Source organism: Ovis canadensis, chromosome 26 (genome assembly GCF_042477335.2).
Source record: "Ovis canadensis isolate MfBH-ARS-UI-01 breed Bighorn chromosome 26, ARS-UI_OviCan_v2, whole genome shotgun sequence".
NCBI lineage: Eukaryota > Metazoa > Chordata > Mammalia > Artiodactyla > Bovidae > Ovis > Ovis canadensis.
Window position 1 is genome coordinate 42,377,494 of NC_091270.1, and position 23,034 is coordinate 42,400,527.

General features: G+C 38.7%; 1 protein-coding gene across 1 annotated transcript in view; it reads right to left on the bottom strand.

Moving 5' to 3' along the window:
• The window catches only part of TEX15 (testis expressed 15, meiosis and synapsis associated), a 78,481-nt gene that overhangs the window by 25,732 nt on the left and 29,715 nt on the right, over positions 1 to 23,034 (bottom strand). The window contains exons 3-5 of the mRNA XM_069572846.1: positions 20,991 to 21,129; positions 9,973 to 10,138; positions 1,578 to 1,815 (exon numbers count right to left, since the gene is read on the bottom strand). Of these exons, the coding sequence (XP_069428947.1) occupies positions 1,578 to 1,815; positions 9,973 to 10,138; positions 20,991 to 21,117 (531 nt within the window). The 5' untranslated portion in view covers positions 21,118 to 21,129. The remainder of the gene's footprint in view (positions 1 to 1,577; positions 1,816 to 9,972; positions 10,139 to 20,990; positions 21,130 to 23,034) is intronic.

Sequence of the window (23,034 nt, forward strand, 5' to 3'; positions counted from 1 at the left end):
TGGAATGTTAAGCTCAGCAATAACTATGAAAAAGAAAAAGCTGAACTAACAGTGAGAAACTATCACATATTAGACTGGCAAATATTTTTTAAAAAATATAATACACAGAGATAGTAAAGATAAGAGATAATAAACATTTCCCATGCTTTGCACAGGAATGGCAGTTAGTATGACCTTTCTCAGGACAACTGGGCATTACATATCAAAAGCTGTTAAAGTGTACACATACCTGTGACTCCTAACTGGACACATAAGAATTAATCAATTAATTCTTAGCAAATAATCACAGGTGTGTATAAAATGTACCTACATGAATAATCCAAGTACTACTTGAAAATACAAAACAAAACAAAGCAAAAGTAATTTATATCCCAACTTTGAAAAATTTGGTAAAAAATTTATGGTAGTGCTATACAGTGGAATATTATATAGTCATTCAAAATGATATTACAAAAAATATTGAATGGTATGGAAAATGTTGATTTTATAATCAATAAAAAAGTTATACAGTATAAAAGTAGTAATGTATTTTAATGACCATTGTACAATGCATATCCACGAATATGAGCAGAAGACAAAGTATAGATATACAAAAAAATTAACTATCATTATCAATGGCCTTTTTGGAGCTTCTGAGTATGTTCCAAATTTCCTAAAATCAGTATTCTAATATAAATTATGCTGCATACCCACTAGAGTCAAAAATAGGGGAAAATTTCAAATGGTGATGATGATGATAACTATTATTTATTTTATACAATGTGAGTTTAAAACAATTATCAGTATTCTAATATACATTCTAATATAAATTATTCTAATATAAATTATGACTTTGATAATACCCAAGATCTAAAAATAACTAAATAATACCAAATGAACCATTGGTTTTATGTGGATGTATACACATCCTAAGTTACATAACTGAGGGTCTTGTCTACCTACTGTGATTTTAGTAGTCTTGGCAAAGCTGCAATTAACCAAAAAGTATATCTTAGCCTACTTGTGTCTGTTGATGCTTACAATTCGACTGTAAGACTGATTTTTTTTTCTCAATTTTGAATAACTTCAGACTTTCAAAAAAGTTGCAAAAAATTCAGAGGTCTATATACTTCTAACCCAGTTTTTCCTAATGCTAACATCTTATATAAGATAGTAAAATTATCAAAACAAACTAATTAATATTGTCTAACACTGTTAACTAAAATAAATAGTAGGAGTTTAATAACTTTAGCTAAATCAGAATTATTAATACCAATGTTCTGGAAAAAGATACTGAAAACACTGTGATATTAATTATAGTCTGAACAAAAGAGACAGAGAAAGAGAATAAAGTCAATTAGAACAAGAATATACATTAGGAAACCAAGATGATAAAGCCTGCCTTTGCTTACTTGAAGATTTTATGCTGCATACCCACTAGAGTCAAAAATAGGGGAAAATTTCAAATGGTGATGATGATGATAACTATTATTTATTTTATACAATGTGAGTTTAAAACAATAATTCATATTGAAAGTAAAATAATGTTTAGGTCAATTAAAGCAAACTGAATATAATAGTTCTTTTGTGCTACCAACCTTAAACATGATAATACTTTCTACAGTAATGCTTCTACTATGAGCATAATTCAAGGCAACATCAATGTGTCTAAATATATAAATTCCAAGAAGAGGGTTTCCTAGTATCCTCAATGAAGATGCTTTGGTACTTATTCCATTGTGATATATCTCTGCCACATCCTTCTGACGAAGTGCTAAAAAGCAGAAATGTTCTTCAAGTTCTCTGCCATGCCTTCCAGTCTCACGCATCTCTGACCTAAAGCAAAACAGTGAATAGTTAAATGAGACCATCAAAAGAATTTTCAAGGCGGCAAATACTTCAAGCTTGCTAAAGACAGAAAACAAAAATTATAATCTAAACTCCTGAAATCTCACCTACATTCCACAAGAACTACTGAAACACTGGTGTATTAGGTAAGGAGTTCTATATGGCTTGCTCAGCAGTAGTAACAGTAGCAACTGCGACACCCGGTGATACAAGCGTGGTTCAGTCACTAGGACAGAGCTGTAATTCCAAAAGATTATCAGCAATGGAGAAGCTATAGAATCTAGAAAGTAACGTGTATACCAATCAAAGGAAAACTCCTCTTGAACACCACATGCTACTAATATTTATTATTTCCTGGGACACCACTCACAAATATTAATATTTATATGCAAGAATAATTCACCTTTAACAGTAGACAGCCATGGCAACAAAACACACAGCAAAATTACAAGCAAGACTCACTGATGAGATCATGATCACTTCTCTTTTCCCAGAGATGTCAGCCTTAACTTTCAACTCCACTGTTGTTATTTCCTGCTCCTCTTTTCACCCTGATGTCAGGCTCCATAAACCATTAAGATCTCTATGTTTGATTGTTAAGGTATATTCTTAACAGTCAGAAGAAACTTCTTTCTGTTTTCCTAATTTCTCTTCTGGTTTTTCTTATGATCTAAGTTCAGTTCAGTCAATCAGCTGTGTATGACTCTTTGTGATTCCATGGACTGCAGCACTCCAGGCTTCCCTGGCCATTATCAACTCCCGGAGCTTGCTCAAACTCATGTCCAATGAGTCGGTGATTCCATCCAACCATCTCATCCTCTGTCATCTCCTTCTCCTCCCGCCCTCAATCTTTCCCAGCATCAGGGTCTTTTCCAAATATGTTTTTTTGCATCAGGTAGCCAAAGCACTGGAGCTTCAGAATCAGTGCTTCCAATTAACATTCAGGACTGATTTCCTTTAGGATTGACTGATTTGATCTCCTTGCTGTCCAAGGGCCTCTCAAGAGTCTTCTCCAACACCAAAGGTCAAAAACATTAATTCTTCGGCCCTCAGCTTTCTTTATGGTCCAACTCTCACATCCATACCATACATGACTACTGGAAAAACCATAGCTTTGACTAGATGGACCTTTGTTGGCAAGGTAATGTCTCTGCTTTTCAATATGCTGTCTAGATTGGTCATAGCTTTTCACCAAGGAGCAAGCGTCTTTTAATTTCATGGCAGCAGTCACCATCTGCAGTGATTTTGGAACCCCCCCAGAATAAAATCTCTGTTTCCATTGTTTCCCCATCTATTTCCAAAGAAGTGATGGGACTGGATGCCATGATCTTAGTTTTCTGAATGTTGGGTTTTAAGCCAGCTTTTTCACTCTCCTCTTTCACTTTTATCAAGAGTTCTTTAGAACTTCTTTGCTTTCTGTCATATAGGTGGTGTCATCTGTGTTACTGATATTTCTCCCAGCAATCTTGATTCCTGCTTGTGCTTCATCCAGTCTGGCATTTCTCGTGATGTATTCTGTATATAAGTTAAATAAGCAGGATGACAATATATAGCCTTGACATACTCCTTTCCCAATTTGGAACCAGTCTGTTGTTTCATGTCCAGTTCTAACTATTGCTTTTTGACCTGCACACAGATTTCTCAGGACACAGGTAAGGTAGACTGGTATTCCCATCTCTCTAAGTATTTTCCAGTTTGTTGTGATCCACCTGGAATGTTAGGTCCATGAATCAAGGTAAATTGGAAGTGGTCAAACAGGAGATGGCAAGAGTGAGCATCGACACTTTAGGAGTCAGTGAACTAAAATGGACTGGAATGGGCGAACTTAATTCAAATGAACATTGTATCTACTACTGTGGGCAAGAATCCCTTAGAAGAAATGGAGTAGCACTCAGTCAACAAGAGTGAAATGCAGTTCTTGGGTGCAATCTCAAAAACAACAGAATGATCTTTGTTCGTTTCCAAGCCAAATCATTCAATATCACAGTAATCCAAGTCTATGCCCTGACCAGTAATGCTGAAGAAGCTGAGGTTGAATGGTTCTGTGAAGACCTACAAGATCTTCTAGAACTAACACCCCAAAAAGATATCCTTTTCATCATAGGGGAATGGAATGCAAAAGTAGGAAGTCAAGAGATATCTAGAGTAACAGGCAAATTTGGCCTTAGAGTACAAAATGAAGAAGGGGAAAGGCTAACGGAGCTTTGCCAAGAGAACACACTGGTCATAGCAAACACCCTCTTCCAACAACACAAGAGAAGACTGCACACATGGACATCACCAGATGGTCAACACCAAAATCAGATTGATTATATTCTTTACAGCCAAAGATGGAGAAGCTCTATACAGGCAGCAAAAGCAAGACCAAGAACTGACTGTGGCTCAGATCATGAGCTCCTTAATGCAAAATTTAGACTTAAACTGAAGAAAGTAGGGAAAACCACTAGACCATTCAGGTAGGACCTAAATCAAATCCCTTACGATTATTCAGTGGAAGTGACAAATAGATTCAAGGGATTAGATCTGATTAAGCGCCTGAAGAACTATGGACAGAGACTCATGACATTATACAGGAGGCAGTGATCAAGAACATCCCCAAGAAAAAGAAATGCAAAAATGCAAAATGGTTGTCTGAGAAGGCCTTAAAAATAGCTGAGAAAAGAAGAGAAGGGAGAGGCAAAGGAGAAAAGGAAAGATATCCATTTGAATGCAGAGTTCGAAAGAATAGCAAGGAGAGATAAGAAAGCCTTCCTCAGTGAACAATGCAAAGAAATAGAGGAAAACAATAGAATGGGAAAGACTAGAGAGCTCTTCCAGAAAATTAGAGAGACCAAGGGAACATTTCATGCAAAGATGGGCACAATGAAGGACAGAAACGGTATAGACCTAACAGAAGCTGAAAATATTAAGAGGAGGTGGCAAGAATACACAAAAGAACTTAACAGAAAAGATCTTCATGACACAGATAACCATGATGCTGTGATCATTCACCTAGAGCCAGACATCCTGGAGCGTGAAGTCAAGTTGGCCTTAGCAAGCATCAATACGAACAAAGCTAGTGGAGGTGATGGAATTCCAGCTGAGGTATTCAAATCCTAAATGATGATGCTGTGAAAGTGCTGCACTCAATATGCCAGCAAATTTGGAAAACTCAGCTATGGCCACAGGACTGGAAAAGGTCAGTTTTCATTCCAATCCCAAAGAAAGGCAATGCTAAAGAATGTTCAAACTACTGCACAATTGCATTTATCTCACATACTAGCAAAGTAATGCTGAAAATTCTCCAAGCGAAGCTTCAACAGTATGTGAACCAAGAACTTCCAGATGTTCAAGCTGGATTTAGAAAAGGGAGAGGAACCAGAGATCAAACTGTCAACATCAGTTGGATCATCAAAAAAGCAAGAGAGTTCCAGAAAAACATCTACTTCTGCTTTACTGATTATGCCAAAGCCTTTGACTGTGTGGATCACAACAATTTGTGGGAAATTCTTAAAGAGATGGGAATACCAGACCACCTGACCTGCCTCCTGAGAAATCTGTATGCAGTCAAGAAGCAACAGTTAAAACTGGACATGCAACAATGGACTGGTTCCAAATGGGAAAGGAGTACGTCAAGGCTGTATACTGTCACCCTGCTTATTTAACTAACATGCAGAGTACATCATGAGAAACACTGGGCTGGATGAAGCACAAGCTGGGATCAAGATTGCCAGGAGAAATATCAATAATCTCAGATATGCAGGTGACACCACCCATATGGCAGAAAGCAAAGAGGAATTAAAGAGCCTCTTAATGAAAGTGAAGAGGAGAGTGAAAAATCTGGCTTAAAGCTCAACATTCAGCAAACGAAGATCATGGCATCCGGTCCCATCACTTTATTGCAAATAGATGGGGAAACAGTGGAAACAGTGACAGACTTTATTTTCTTAGGCTCCAAAATCACTGCAGATGGTGACTGCAGCCATGAAATTAAAGGACGCTTGCTCCTTGGAAGAAAAGTTGTGACCAACCTAGGCAGCATATTAAAAAGCAGAGACATTACTTTGCCGACAAAGGTCCATCTAGTCAAAGCCATGGCTTTTCCAGTAGTCATGTATGGATGTGAGAGTTGGACCATAAAGAAAGCTGAGTGCTGAAGAATTGATGCTTTTGAACTGTAGTGTTGGAGAAGACTCTTGAGAGTCCCTTGGACAGCAAGGAGATCAAATCAGTCAATCCTAAAGGAAATCAGTCCTGAATATTTATTGGTAGGACTGATGCTGAAGATCAAGCTCCAATACTTTGGTCACCTATGCAAAGAACTGACTCATTGGAAAAGACCCTGATGCTGGGAAAGATTGAAGGTAGGAGGAGAAGGGGATGACGGAGGATGAGATAGTTGGATAGCATCACCGACTCAATGAACATGAGTTTGAGCAAAGCTCTGGGAGTTGGTGATGGACAGGGAAGCCTGGCATGCTGTAGTCCATGGGTTGCAAAGAGTCGGACACAACTGAGCAACTGAACTGAAATGAATGTACTGGCAAAGCCAGGGCATATACTGATGCTAGAAATGAGAAGAAAGGCAGGGACTACCCAGCAGCCACACAGCAAGAGACTGTATTTCCCAGTGACCTGCTCTACAAATGACCCTGACAACTTTCACCACCAAAGAAACCAAAAGCCAGCACAGATTTGCCTGGACCCCTGCAAATTTCACCAGGTTGTCCACAAGTATTCTCAGTTGCTGATGCCTGTCTCCCGAGTCCCTCCCCACCCTCTCCTCTCTTGGATCCCCGACCAGCAGCCAGTCTGTGCCTCTTCTACTGCAGAAGTGACCCACCACCCTGAACTGACACCCACAACCACACAGGTGCCTGGGACTAGTCCCTCTAAGTGTGTACTTACAACTGTCACCAACCTAAATTGCTGTGTGAGCACCATGGTGAGACCCTGCTGAAAGCCAGGGCCCCCCAGGAGCATGTGGGTCCAGATCCAGCCCTGTCTTGAGACACTTACCTGCACCTCTAAGCTCACCTGCAGCTAGCCCCTCCAGCTATGCACCTGGAAACCTCTGGTCCCCATCACTGGCCTCCTCAGCTATGTGTCTGTGGCAAGATCCAGTAGTCACAGTGCTGCACACCAACAGCCAGGACCCCCACAGACGTCAGCACCCCTGCCACTGGCACTTGCCTTGATATCAGCTGTGGCCGCCAGGGCTACACGTGTGTTTATAACCAGCTTTATCACCACACAGGTACCTGTACCTGGCCCGTGTGGCCGAGAGTGTGCACACCAGGCAGCTTGGCCCACTACTGCTGCTTGCTCTGGTGCTCTCCCTCGTTTACGACAAGGAGGTGTCACTGAGAACCCCAACAGTCCTTGGAGCCTCTGCAGACGCCTGGCAGTGCTTTCCAAAGATCACACAGTTGTCAATGTTGTGGATTCCAATGGCTTAATCCAATGAGTTACACCACAATCCCCAAGACGTGGAGCCACACACGCCCCTTCACAGGGAACTCTGCACCATTAACCCAGTGTCACAGCAATCTTCAGCATGTCCCCACCCACAGGGGAATAGGTCTTTTCTAGCAAAGTCAGTCCATAAAGTCTTTTCTTCAGCATGCAGACACCTAAGCAAGGATACAGGATTGTGGAGAGTCAGGGAAACCAGACTCCACTGAAGGAATACAGTAAACCTCCAGGAACTGATCCTCCCAAAATGGACAGAGAGGATTTACCCCTTTTTCCAGGGTGTCACTGGCCCAAACTGATTTAGTTTTACTTCATCTTGGAACCAATTATTGATATAGTAAATGAAATTAAGCATGGGTGGTTCAGTCCGCTCATCTGGGGTGGAATGTAAACTGAGATGCCGAGTACAAATTCAACCTCATTGTCAAGATAGGTACTGACGATCTTTAAAATGATACCCTTTCACGAAAATCTGAAATGTTTAAAGGAGAGTTATCTTAAAACAAAAAGGGGTCAAACTGATACAAATAGGGCAATATAAACTTAAGAACTGAATTCAGTTCTCTATTATCCACTGAGACCAGTTAAAGTTCTTAACTTTTCAAAACACCTCTCAAGACTCTTAGGAAGAGGAGAAAACATTCATTTTCCTCTGAGGGTGATAAAATGAAGAACTGACTCATTTGAAAAGACCCTGATGCTGGGAAGATTAAAGGCGGGAGGAGAAGGGGACAACAGAGGATGAAATGGTTGGATGGCATCACCAACTCAATGGACATGAGTTTGAGTAAGCTCTGGGAGTTGGTGATGGAAGGGAAGCCTGGCATGTTGCAATCCATGGGGTCACAGTCAGACACAACTGAGCAACTGAACTGAACTGAACTGAATTAAATACATTTTCTGACACAGTAGGCACTGAAATGCTCAATGAGTGACTGAATACACATATATTTAGATGATTAACATGTTCCTGCTGACTTCACACTTAAGAAGTAGTAGATGCAACGTGGATGAGAAATGGAGACTGGTGCATTTTTGGAACTACTTGCTTTTGATAAGATAGAGATTATAAACTCCTCTAAGGGGAACAACAAAAAGAAAAGCTAGAGGCAGTCAATGTTATTAACACTTTCTCTTTTTATCTGTCTATCCTATTTTTCTCTTCCACTAACCATTCTGGTATTTCCTTTTAAGAAAAAAAAACCTATGCCTTAAGGCTACTTAAGGGTATCTTCTAGCATCACTCATTTAAAATGATGACATTAAAATGTAGCTTAATTTAACAATTAATTGCCCACTGTGTTGCCAGACTCAGTTCCATACAATGGACACAAAAACAAGTAAGATAAAACTCATAATGTAGTAAGGAAATCAGACAAAACCAATATAAAATGAGTATCAAATACTACGGGATATAAATGAGTTTGTCTAATTGAGCAAATACATAAATCCTACACCTATTAGTCATTTAGAATGTTCTGTTAGGTCTTGTATAGTTGGGGAGTTGTTTTAACTCTTTTGTAATGTTAACAGGGAGAAATAAATGGTTGAAATGAAGTATTAGGGGGGATTGTGAAAAAGGACACAAATTAAAATGCCTAATATAACTCAAATCAAGGAACAATGCAAGAATTAATTTTTGATCAAACCATTATTTCAATCTGGAGGGGGCAGCATATAGTCAGTCCATTCTACTTTTGCTCAAAAGTGTGGTTTTTAGGAAAGACTATGCCATGAACTAATTCTGTCATTTCTATCCATTCTCCCAAACTGATACCAAGTTGGGTAGCATGTTTGAGTCAAGAAGAACTCATTCTAAAACAAAATAAAGAGATCAAACACATTCTGAAATGAGTTCTCAATGTGAATCCATCAAGCTACAGTTAGGTTCTAACTTAAAATGCAAAATGGTGAAGGAAGCAAGTTCAGGAAATGAAAATGCTGAACCGTGTTCACACAAGATCTGTACCTATAAATACAAAATGTTTACAATGAGAACTTCCCATGTGCTATTATTTTTTCTTATCAAAATTACCTAATGGAATGTGTCTTTCCTCAAAACAGAAGGGGCACTTTTTTTTTCTTTTGGTCCTGCTATGCGGCATGTGGGATCTAGTTCCCCGACCCGGGATCGAATCAGTGCCCTCTGCGCTGGGACCACAGAGTCTTAACCAGTGGACCGCCAGGGAAGTCGGAGAATGGGTACTTTCTAAAAGTTAAGTGTCAGAAATTGTGGCTCTAGTGGGATAGTTGGAAACAGCCAGATACAACTGTGCCAGATTAAAACATCAACTCAGTCTCTGAAGGACTGAATCAAGAAAAAAAGGTACATTCTAAATACTTTAATGCTGTTTTATATTATGTAAGAGGCACAAGGCATCTACAAAATGCTGTTTAATTAATGTGCTGATGTTATGCTTCTGAAAAATTTACGAAGATTAAAAAATTAGAAGGGTGTGTCTCAAACCTGGCTACAATAACGTATAAAACTTACTAATCAAATCTCACATGTACCTCTTTACTGTTACAAAAAGCTATGAGATGGCAACAAAATAATGAATAAAACACTTCTGTACTTATTTTCTTGGTAACACTTATAAAATCTCAAATGGCAGAAATAAAAAATTTGTATAAACACCTCACAGAAAAAGCAAACAAAATCTCAAACATCTTTAGGTCACAGTAACTTACCTCTTAGAAGTAAAATTTTTTTCTAGACCCTCATTGTGAATCAGTTTTGTATCCCCAAACTGCCATGAAGACTGTAGGTCAGTGCTTACATCAAGCCGGCACTCGTTGAGAGTATCATGTATGAAACTATACTCTCTAGTATTGGTGTAACAAGGTGACAAGTAAACTAAAAATAAAGAAAAGGGTAAGCGGTTATTTGTGTTTAAAATGACATCATTGTAGGATAGTTAGGGTCTTTGGGAAGGTCATGTACACACTGCTATATTTAAAATGGATAACCAACAAAGACCTATTAGACAGTACATGAAACTCTGCTGAATGTTATGTGCTAGCCTGGATGGGAGAGGGGTTGGGGGATGAATGGATGCATGTATATGTACGGCTAAGACCCTACATTGTTCACCTGAAACTACAACACTGCTAATTGGCTATACCGCAATACAAAATGTTTTTGGTGTCATAAAAAAGAAAATAACATCATTGTACATCTGCACAATGACAACTATAGATATGTATAAGACACAAAATAACCAAGTACTTGGAAGTTTCATTAACATCTGGAGGCATTTATATTTAAGACTTTATAACAGTAATACAGACTTCCTATACTCAGTATAAATGAAAATAGGAACCTTGTCTTACTCCACTTACCTACTGGGAGTTCTTAAAAGCTGACACAGATATACTAGATGGTATATAGGTGACTCATTTTCAACTTAAGATGTACAGGCTCTACAACATACATTATTACACAAACCACATTTGTTGTATTTTCCCCAAATAAGGCAACCTATATACTAGTAAACTATTTGGTTATTTTGACTTGCAATAATATCAGAACATCTTTGTTAACTCTCGACTGATATGGTGGCATGAGTCTTTTGGGGGACAGTGAGCAATGTTTTAAGCATTGTTATATTAAGTAGATGCATTAAAGAATCAAAACCCTTAAGGAAAAGGACCCAGAGGAAATTGGAGAATACAGCTGATTCTTGTTATTTGTGGAAGTTACAGTATATTAAAGTTGCTGCCAACCTTGAATCAGTGAATACTGAACTATTAATATTAGTCTTAGTAGAAATACAGGGTTAGGTTTCTGTAGGCCTCTGGTGACATTTTTGATAACTGGAATGCCATGTGCAGTAAGCTTGCCTGCCAACATTCTCTGTAAAACGAGCCAATCTCATTGGAAACTTGCCACATAACCTTTTCCTGTAAAACACTTAGCAGGTGTCTTTGAAATTCTTCCCCAGTAGAACTTGCCTGCATCCATTATCGCCTTCTGAAACGTGGGAGCCAGCAAGCTCTAGCCAAGAAGGGCTTAACATTCTCCTGACCCTTGGTGCCATGATCAAATGTCTCTTTGGCTTTTCACCTTCCAACAATGCTGCCTACAAGCTTTTTACTGGTGGTCATCTCATGAATCTACAAATGTAGATTCCATTCTCTCCCCAGGAAAGGTACTCAAATGTTCCTTCAACACTTTCTGGAGAGGCTTGATGTACAAGTTGGTGAATTTTGTTTTCCTTTTTCTGAATGTGCCATATTTTTAGCCAATAGTCCTGTAACTTTATGTCACAGTGTAGCTTATGTAACATGCATTTTCTCTGTAAGGCACATCTTAGACCTCTTGAGCTTAGGAACACTAGACAGCATTTCTAGTGTTAAAATGGGAGGCCATTTTAAATGGTGACATCACCAATAAAAATGCAAACAACACAGCACTAAGCAGGTGATGAAATGGACACTTAATTATAAGATGACAGCTGGAATAAGATGCGGAGCACTGTCTCATCTGGATACAAAAGTGCACCAACTGACTCAAATTTTTCACCATTCTGCATATGCCTGCAAATGACTGAAAGTGCTGCTGCTGAGTACCGGTGCTGAGGTTACAAACACATTTTAGCAAGTAGGAGAATTTGAAAATATGGCAAATACAGAATCTGTGAATAATGAGGATCAGTGATATATATAACTTAAGGCAATTTCTGTATACATGAATCTAACATAAACAATGGTCCTCTGTATTAACAGGATAAGACAGTGGCAAAACTAACACAAAATACTACAAACCTCTGTTTTTCTGAAACAACTTATTCTTCACCTCCTTTCCATTTAATTTGCACTTTAATATTTGTAATAATTCATTACAAAATTTGGTCATTTCATAAGATATATGACTTTGGGCATGTGTGCTTGTGTCTAACTTATGTTGAAGTGAATATAGATCATATGACATTTTTATAGAGGCTCTCTATATATACCCTTAGCCCAAACTCCCCAGTGTAAACACTTCATGTAACTATAATGAAATATGAAAACCAGAAAAATAATATTGGTATAATACACAGATCTCATTAATATTTTACTAGTTTTATGTGCAGTTACATGTGTGGGGGTAGTTCTACACAATTTTATCACATGTGTAGATTCATGTAACAACCACTATAATCAAGATACACAACCATTCCATCACCACAAAGATCATTCTTATTGTACCCCTTTACATATAGGAATACTGATAACCTTATTCCTCCTCTCTGCCTCTAAATCCTAGAACTACCAATCTGTTCTCCATCTCTATGCTTTCATCATTTCAAGAATGTTTTGTAAATAAAGTTCCATTTACAATTAATATTTACAACCTATGGAGACTGGCTTTTTAAATTCAGCATATTGCTTTTGAGATTCAATTAAGCTGCTGATACAGTAAATCTTTTTTTTAACTTGCTAAGTATTCTACAGTATTGATGCATCATACTTTAACCATTTACTCAATGGAAATCAGGGTGATTAACAATTTTTGGCTACTACAAATAAAGCTGCTATAAACATTTCCATATAGGTTTTAGTGTGGACATAAGCATCCATTTCTCTGGGATAAATGCCTCGAAGTACAACAGCAGGGTCATATGGTAGTTGTATGTTTAGTTTTTCAAGAAACCATTAGAACTTTTTCAAAAAGTGGCTGAACTATCTTACGCTTGCATTGGTTGCATGACTGATCTGGCTTCTCCTATTCTTCCTAGCTTTTGGCATTGCTATTCTTATTTCAGCTGTTTTAACAAGAATAAAGGGAGCCCCTATTGTGGTTTTCATTAGCATTTTGTTAATGGCTAAGATATTGAATATCGTTTTTTTGCTTATTTGCCAATATACATTCTCTTTAGTGAAATGACTATTCATGTCTTTTTCCTGTTTTCTGGTTGATTCCACTTTATGATTCATCTAGCCCAGCATTTTGCATTCTATACTCTGCATATAAGTTAAATAAACAGGGTGAAAATATACAGCATTGATCTCCTCCTTTCCCAATTCTGAACTAGTCTGTTGTTCCATGTCCAGTTCTAACTGTTGCTTCTTGACCTGCCTACAGGCTTCTCAGGAGGTGGGCAAGGTAGTCTAGTATTCTCACCTGTTAAGAATTTTGCACAGTTTGTTGTTATCCACACAGTCAGAGGCTTTAGTGTACTCAATGAAGGAGATGTTTTTCTGGAACTCTCTTGCTTTTTCAGTGATCCAAAGGATGTTGGCAATTTGCTCTCTGGCTCCTCTGCCATTTCTAAATCCAGTTTGTATATCTGGAAGTACTTGGTCATGTACTATTGAAGCCTAGCTTGAAGGATTTTGAGCGTTACCTTGCTAACATGTGAAACGAGCTCAACTGTGCAGCAGTTTGAGCATTCTTTGGCATTGTCCTTCTTTGGGACTGGAATGAAAACTGACCTTTTCCAGTCCTGTGGCCACAGGTTTTCCAAATTTGCTGGTGTACTGAGTACAGCATGTTCACAGCATCATCTTTTAGGATCTGAAATAGCTCAGCTGTGATTTCATCACCTTCACTAGGTTCATCCTAAGGCCTACTTCGTTTCACACTCCAGGATGTCTGGCTCTAGGTGAGTGATTATCTGGGTCACTAAGACCTGTTTTGTACAGTTCTTCTGTGCATTCTTCCCACCTCTTCTTAATATCTTCTGCTTCTGTTATGCCCATACCGCTTCTGTCCTTTATTGTGCCCATCTTTGCAAGAAATGTTCCCTTGGTATCTCTTGGTATTTTCTTGAAGCGATCTCTAGTCTTTTCCATTCAATTGTTTTCCTCTATTTCTTTGCATTGTTCACTTTAGAAGGCTTTCTTATCTCTCCTTGCTATTCTTTGGAACTCTGCATTCAAATAGATATATCTTTCCTTTTTTCCTTTTGCTTTTCTTTTGCTTCTCTTCTTTTCTCAGCTATCTGTAAAGCCTCCTCAAGGAACCATTTTCCCTTCTTGCATTTCTTTTTCTTGGGGATGGTTTTGGTCACCGCCTCCTATACAGTGCTATGAACCTCCATCCATAGTTCTTCAGGCACTCTATCAGACCTAACTAATCCCTTAAATCTATTTCTCACTTTCACTGTATAATCATAAGGGATTTGACTGAGGTCATACCTGAATGGCCTAGTGGTTTTCTCTACTTTCTTTTAAGTCTGAATTTTCCAATAAGGAGCTCATGATCTGAAGTCACAATCAGCTTCAGGTCTTTTTTTTTTTTGCTAACTGTATAGAGCCTCTTCAGCTTCAGCTGCAAAGAATATAATCAATCTGATTTCAGTATTGATCATCTGGTGATGTCCATGTGTAGAGTCATCTGTTGGGTTGTTGGAAGAGGGTGTTTGCTACGACCTGTTTATTTTTTTGGCAAAACTCCATTAGCCTTTGCCCTGCTTCATTTTGTACTCCAAGGCCATATTTGTCTGTTACTCCAGGTGTGGCTTTCTACTTTAGCATTTTAATGATTTTAATGAAATTTTAAATTTTAGCATTTTAATGAAAAGAAAATTGTGCGTGCACGCGTGTGTGTGTGTGTGTGCGTGTGTGTGTGTGTTAGTTCTAGAAGGTCTTACAGGTCTTCACAGAACTGTTTGACTTGAGCTTCTTCAGCATTAACAGTTTGGGGCACTGTGGTGTTGAATGTGGATTACTGTGATGTTGAATGGTTTGCCTTTGAAACAAATAGAGATCACTGCGTCGTTTTTGAGACTGCACTCAAGGACTGCATTTTGGACTCTTCTGTTGACTCTGAGGGCTACTTCATTTCTTCTCAGGGATTCTTGCCCACAATAGTAGATATAATGGTCATCTGAATTAAATTTGCTCATTCCCATCCATGTTAGTTCACTGATTCCTAAAATGTTGACATGCACTCTTGACATCTCCTGTTTGACCACATCCAATTTACCTTGATTCATGAACCTAACACTCCATGTTCCTATGCAATACTGTTCTTTATAGCACTGAACTTTACTCTCAACACCACTGTGATAGTTGCCTGACTCCTTGCAACCCCATGGACTGCAGCCCGCCAGGCTCCTCTGTCCATGGTATTTTCCAGGCAAGGATACTGGAGTGGTTTGCCATTTCCTTCTCCAGGTGATCTTCCTTCTCCAGGGATTGAACCCAGGTCTCCTGCACTGCAGGCAGATTTTTTTTTTACCAACTGAGCTACCAGGGAAGCCCATCCACAACTAGGCATCGTTGGCTTTGACTGAGCCTCTTCATTCTTTCTGGAGCCTATCTCTCCACTCTTTACCAGTAACATACCGGATACCTACTGACCTGGGGCGGGGGGGGGGGGGGGGGCGCATCTTCCAGTGTCGTATCTTTTTGCCTTTTCATACTTCTCATGGGATTCTCAAGGCAAGAATACTGAAGTGGTTTGCCATTCCCATCTCTAGTGGACCACGTTTTGTCAGAACTCTCCACCATGACCCATCCATTCTGGGTGGCGCTGCACAGCACAGCTCATAATTTCATTGAGTTACACAATGCTGTGGTCCATGTGATCATTTTGGTTGGTTTTCTGGGACTGTGGTTTTCCTTCTGGAGGTTAGCTATATGTATTTTTTACATTTTTTTTTTCAATCAAGCTGAGTCCTGTATTCCTAGAGTGCTGAGTCTTTATCATGAATGTTGCTTTCTGTCAAGTTCTTTCTGCATAACTTTTACATGATCATGTGATTGTTATTTCTTGTCTTGTGAATACAGATTGACTTTCAGATACCAAACCAGTCTTGTATCCCTTGAACAAAACTCCCTTGGTTACAATATATAATTCATTTTATACATTGCTGAATACTACTTCTTTATATTTCGTATAGAATTTGTGTGTTAAGGTTCATGATGGGTATTGGTCTGTAGTTTTCTTTTTTTGTATTACATTTGTTTAGCTTTGGTACCAGGATACTGCTGCTAAGTCGCCTCAGTTGTGTCCGACTCTGTGTGACCCCATAGATGGCAGCCCACCAGGCTGCCCCGTCCCTGGGACTCTCCAGGCAAGAACACTGGAGTGGGTTGCCATTTCCCTCTCCAATGCAAGAAAGTGAAAAGTGAAAGTGAAGTCAGTCAGTCGTATCCGACTCTTAGCGACCCCATGGACTGCAGCCTACCAGGCTCCTCCATCCATGGGATTTTCCAGGCAAGAGTACTGGAGTGGGGTGCCATTGCCTTCTCCAGGATAACACTATACTAATAGTTATTCTTTCCTCTTCTATTTTATAGAAAAAATTGTAAAGGATTTGTATTAGCTCCTTTCTTTAATGTTGACTAGAATTCTCCAGTGAAACCATCTGGGCCTGGGGATTTCTTTTCCAACAGATTTTTTTCAACTATGAATTCAATTTCTATAATACAGACATATCTTGGAGACGTTGTGTGTTCAGCTCCAGACTACCACAACAAAGTCTATTAAGTATGTAGCAGCTTTATGTTTAAAAAACAATTTATATAACCTTGATTTTAAATACTTTATTGCTAAAAAAAAAATGCTAACAATCATTTGGGCCTTCAGTGAATCATAATCTTTTTGCAACAGTAACATCAAAGATCACTAACAAATTTAACAGCAGAGAAGTTTGAAATACTGTGAAAATTACAAAAATTTGATACAGAGACACAAAGTGAGTGATTACTGTTGGAAAATAGGCATCAACAGACTTGCCTGATACAGTGCTGCCACAAACCTTCAATCTGTAAAAAACACAGTATCTGTGAAGAGCAACAAAATGAAGAATGCCTGTAGTTATAAGGCTATTAAATGATCTATTTAGTACTGTGTGAGTTTTGATAATTTGTACTTTTTAACAAACTGGCCCCTTTCATCTAAGTTGTAAAGTTCATGCGCTTAGATCTATTCATAATACTCTCTTCTTATGCTTCCAATTCTGTGGCTCATAGTGATACACTGTTGTCATTTCTGAGAGGTGTAGTTTGTGTCTTTTTTGTCAGTCTCACTACAGGTTTATCAACTTCTCTTTTTATCTTTGCAACCACCTTCTTAATTTCATTTTTTTTCTTTGTGCTAGTTATGGGCTTATCCTGTTACTCTCTTTCTAGTTCCTTAAGAAGGAAACTTAGACTACTTGTTTGAAACCTATTTTCTAATGGAAGTATTTAGTGTTATAAGTTTGTCAGTCATGATTCAGTTGTTCCCCTCAAATTTTGATGTTTGATCTCCTGTTTTATTCAATCCAATATATTTCTGAAATCTCATGAATATTTAGAAATGTATTGTTTACTTTCCACATGTTCAAAGACTTATCTAATGCTTTCTATCATTAATTTCTAGATTATTTGACTTCTGCTGCTGCTAAGTCACTTCAGTCGTGTCCGACTCTGTGCGAGCCCATAGATGGCAGCCCACCAGGTTCCCCTGTCCCTGGGATTCTCCAGGCAAGAACACTGGAGTGGGTTGCCATTTCCTTCTCCAATGCATCTGTTCTTTTAAATATGTTGAAATGTGTCTCATGGCACAACACATCGTCTATCTTGATGAGCATCAAATTAGTTCTTGAAAAGAATGTCTGTTCTACTGTTGTTGTGTAGAGTATAATGTCATAATAATGTGCAAATGTCAGTCAGATCTTGTTAGTTGACAGAGTTAAGTTCTTCTATATCTTCACTGATTTTTTTGTCTCTGCAGTTCTACTGGTTGTTGAGAGAGGTGTACTGAAATCACCAACTGCCATTCCAGACTTGCCCATTTTCCCTTTAGTTCTATCAGTGCTGCTTCATGGCTTCTGAAGCTTTGTTATTTAGGGATACATATTTAGGACTCCTGCATCTTACTAGTGGATTTATGCAATATCCCCTTCTGTTCCTGGAATTTTCATTCCTCTGAAGTCTACTGGTATAAATAGCCACTCTGCTTTATTCTGATTGTTTGCATGGCTTATCTTTCTCTATACACTTACTTTAAACCAACTTATATCCCTATATTTAAAGTGCATTTGTCAACAGTCTATAGTTGGGTCATGGATTTTTTTTTCAATCCATTGTGTAAACGTCTTAACTGGTATGAGATAAATTATACTTAATATAACTGATACAATAGGGCTTAAGCCTGCCATTTTACTGTTTATTTTCCCCTCAGTTGTTCAATTCTCTATTTCACTTTTTCTGCCTTCCTGCGGGTTACATGAACATTTTGAAAATTCCATTTTGATTTATCCATAGTGTCTTTATAAACAACTTTTAATTCTGACATAACTATGTGTACATGTGCTCGTGTCCAACTCTTTGTGACCCCATGAACTGCAGACCACCAGGCTCCTCTGTCCTTGTTCCAACTGTCAAACAAAATTAGAAAACTCAAGAGGGGAACTGTCGATTGTATTTCCCTGTATTTCTCCTCTCCTTTGTCCCTCCTTCATTCCTAATGTTCCCAGCTTCTTTTGTCATTTTCTGCTTGGAAACTTTGCTTAGCCATTCTACACCAAGATTTACTAGTGAAAAATTTTGAGTTTTACTTCATTTGAGAATGTCTATTTCAGTTCTACTCCTGAGGATATTTTTCTGGGTATAGTTCTTTTCTTTCTGCACTTAAAAAATGTTGTGCCACTTCCTCTGGGCTCCATGGTTTCTAATGAAATATCTGCCATTCAATTTTTCCCCAATAAAAACATTAGGTTGCTGTCAAGATTTCTCCTGTTCTTAATTTTCAGAAGTTTGATTATGATGTGCCTTGTGATGGACTTCTCTGGCTTTATCCTCTTTAGGGTTCATTCGACCTTTTGATTGTATGTTGTTGTTTAGTTGTTAAGACATGTCCGACTCTTTGCGACCCCATGGACTGTAACCTGCTGGGTTCCTCTGTCCACAGGATTTTCCACGCAAGAATACTGGAGTGGGTTGCCATTTCCTTCTCCAGGGGATCTTCCCAATCCAGGCATCAAACACACATTTCTTGCATCTCCTGCATTGACAGGCAGATTCTTTACCACTGCACCAGCTGGGACTGTATAAGTTTATGCCTTTTGCCAAGTTTGGGGAACTTTCAGACAGTATTTATTCAAATGCTCTTTCAGCTCTATGCTCTGAAGCTCTGAGAACAAAGAAATTAGGTCTTTTATTATTGTTCCACAGGTTCCTGAGGCTCTGTTATTTGATGTCTTCTCTGTTGTTTAGGCTGGGTAATTTGTTACTGTATCGTCCAATTCACTACTTCTTTCCAAAATCTTCTCAATTCTTCTCTGGAACCCATCCAATTAGCTTTTTTTATTTCAATTATTGCATTTTTCAGTTCCAAAACTTCTACTTAGTTCTTTATTACATTTTTCATTTCTTTCTTGCAATTTTTCATTTGTTTCAAAAGTGTTCGTAATTGGTTGTTTAAGCATCATTAGAATGACTTTTTTAATTGGTAGAAATGATGACTGGTTTAAGCCTTGTCAGATAATTTCAACATCTGTTTTATTGTGTTGCTGGCATTTGTTGATTCTTCTTTTCTCATTCAAGTTGAGATTTTCCTGATGGGTGGTAAGATGATTTTTTAAATATTTTGGTCATTTGGGATACTGTTGGAGAAGGAAACGGCAACCCACTCCAGTATTCTTGCCTGGAGAATCCCATGGACGGAGGAGCCTTGTAGGCTACAGTCCACAGGGTCACAAAGAGTCGGACACGACTGAGCGAAGAGACTCTAGATCATAGTCAATCTTCTGTGGTAATAAGCCTCTACTAAGACTAAGTCACAGGGGTAACTGTGCCTGTAGGAGAAGGCTGGGGGTGGGGAGACTAACTCTTTACCACCAGGAAGTACTGGCTCTCCACAGGGTCTCCACTGACACCCTGGTGGTGACGGGGGTGAGGGTTGGGGGTGGGTCGGAGTGGGGGAAGCGGGGGGTGGGTGGGGTTGGGGCGGCGCGGGCGACTGTCTTGTTATCAGGAGAAGTCAATGCTCCTGACTCAGCCTCCACTGACACTGTGGGAGGGGGACCACTACCCTGTTACCGGTGTGTGTGACAGAATCTCGGCTCCCCTCCTGGTCTTCACTGACTCTGCTCCCACCGAGTGTCTCATCCCCACCGGCAACTCATCACCACAGGGCAGGAGCAGAAATCCACAGACACTGCGGGGACAGCAGACAGGGGGCCATATGATGGTCCATGCAGGGAAAGGCACTGGCATGGGCGGAGGTGGAGGCGGACGTTTCGGCCCTCCATTCACACTTTGCTGAGAAAAGGAAGAGACACTCTGCTGTTTCTTCCTCCAGGTGTTTTGCAGGAATAGAGTGTTCACTGTCAAATAGGTTGACATTCTAAGTCACCCTACTCCCAGTCCTTGGCAAAACAGAACAGACTTTTCTTAGGGCTTTTTGTGTCTGTAAGAGATGACATTTCTCAGTTGTGGTCATCCAGTTTGAGACATGAAGGAAACAAAAGGAAAATCTGAAGAACTTTATACTATGTCAATACTTAACTCCCAGGGTCTCACACAGGCTCATCTTCCTCTCTCCACCCTTCAAAGTCTTGTTTATGTGTGATATCCAGTGTTTTTAACTGTGTACTTAGTGGGAGTGATAGGAGACATGCGTCTATCTTACTTTGTGTGGGAAAAAAGTACATGTGTGTTTAAGGAATTAAAGGCCTAACTGAAGCTAATTTTATGAAGAGTCAAAATTGAAGATGAGCATAAACTAAGATCAGAGAAATGCAGTAATAGTTGTGAAATAATCCCATATTCCATAGAATTATTACCTTTCCCAGCTGTCCTCCTGATCTTGGGAATGGTGAATTTTTTCAAAGGATTAGTTACAAATAAAGGTTGATTGGTTGAGTTCATTTTCCATAGACTCTTGTATTTAGCAATCTCTTTCATTTCCATTTTATTGGTGGCCTAAAATCAACCCAAAGTTATTAAACAAAAGGTCAATAAATAATAAAAGGCAATGGCAGTAAAACTGTTTAAAAGTTCTTATATGGAATTGAATAAAGATATATTCTTAGTCAAACAACAGATTTCAATCTCATTTTGCAGGTTACTCAAAATAAAAATGAATTAACTTTCGATTTTATATACTATTTAAAATATTTTCTAGTTTTTTTTTTTTTTTACTCATTTATTTTTTTATTTTAATCTGGCTGCACTGGGTCTTCGTTGTGGCATACAGGATCTAGCTCCTTGTCCAGGGATCGAACCCAGGCCCCATGCATTGGGAGGACAGAGTCTTAGCCTTTGGACCACCAGGGATGTCCCTATTTTGTAGTTTCTAACACATTTTCCTGGAAGTTTAAACCTTCTGTGTTTCTAAAAAGCTTAATAACTCCTGCTGCTGCTAAGTCACTTCAGTCGTGTCCGACTCTGTGCGATCCCACAGATGGCAGCCCACCAGGCTTCCCCGTCCCTGGGATTCTCCAGGCAAGAGTACTGGAGTGGGTTGCCATTGCCTTCTCCGAATATCTCCTAAACAACAATATTTATTAACATTTGGTAAAATTCTTGCCAAGTACCTATTTTTTAAAACATTTTTCCTATGGGCTTCTGCGAATTTAACATATTCTCTAGATTAGAATCTTTGGCTTTTGGAAAAACCTTTATGAAGGTTGTAAATCTGCACTGGTATCCCTACAACTGATGGGCAAAAACAGTCAACCGCTATTGTTCCACAGTATCACTACCAATGGATTAAGACATTATACATTGCCATACCACTATTCCTTTTCCTCCTTTCAACCTTTTCCCCAAACATACACACATACATTAAAATTAACCTTCCAAGTAGAACTCAAACACGATATCAAAGGAAACCTATGGTGCCCACACACAGAGAAATATATGCAAAGATACATTTTTCATGCCATTTCTTAATATGGATCTGGGCCTTCTGAAACCCAGAGTCACAAATATGACATCACATTCCAAATTAAGAGCTGCCAAAATTCTACAGAAGGGTCACAAAGGAAAAGATTCTATAGAAGGTTCACAAGCAGTTACCCTCCCAATCCATACTCCTTCATTCTTTGTGTAAGGTGATCTCTCAATCTCACAAACATGGTTCAAAATAGGGAATGGAATGAGATCTCTAGAAAGAGAAGAAAACCAGCCTTTCTCTCATCCAGTCACATGGAGACACACCAGTGGTGGTGCCTACTAACAAGAATCCCCCTAAGATATACCAGCTCCAGAAATATTTGTCAAGACTTCCATGTTCTTTCATGAGGCAAAAAAGAATACTCACATTACAAAAAACTCTTTACTGTGATCTATACCTACTCCACACAAAGGTATACAACCATGTTGAATATACTTTACTTGAAGAACTTCATCCTGTGACAATATTTTCTTTAACTACAGTTAAACTGTATTTTCAGTTAAGGTGGGTAATATTTCAGCTGTATGGTTCCTTATAAAATGTTTTCGTAGTAGAATTACAGTAAAGACTTCTGAGATTTACTCATTTTGTTCCTCAGTGCTTGGGATAATACTTAGCCACAAAGTGGCTAAAAAATGTGTTAAAAACTGTCTGATGAAAGATGAATATTCAGGGAACAACAGTATTCAACTTTCTTCATTAAGTTGTATCCAGCAAGTTTTCAAGGGTAACCTTTCAAGTAAGAATAATACATCTTTAAATTCAACCCAAACAAATCAGCCACACTAAAGTGATAACAAATTTATAATTTCTTCATGCTCATATATCACAGTCCTATATCCATTTATATTATTTATTTTTACATACAGAGGCAAAGATACATCACACTATACTGTGAAATATACACAACAGTCCTATAATCATCATCT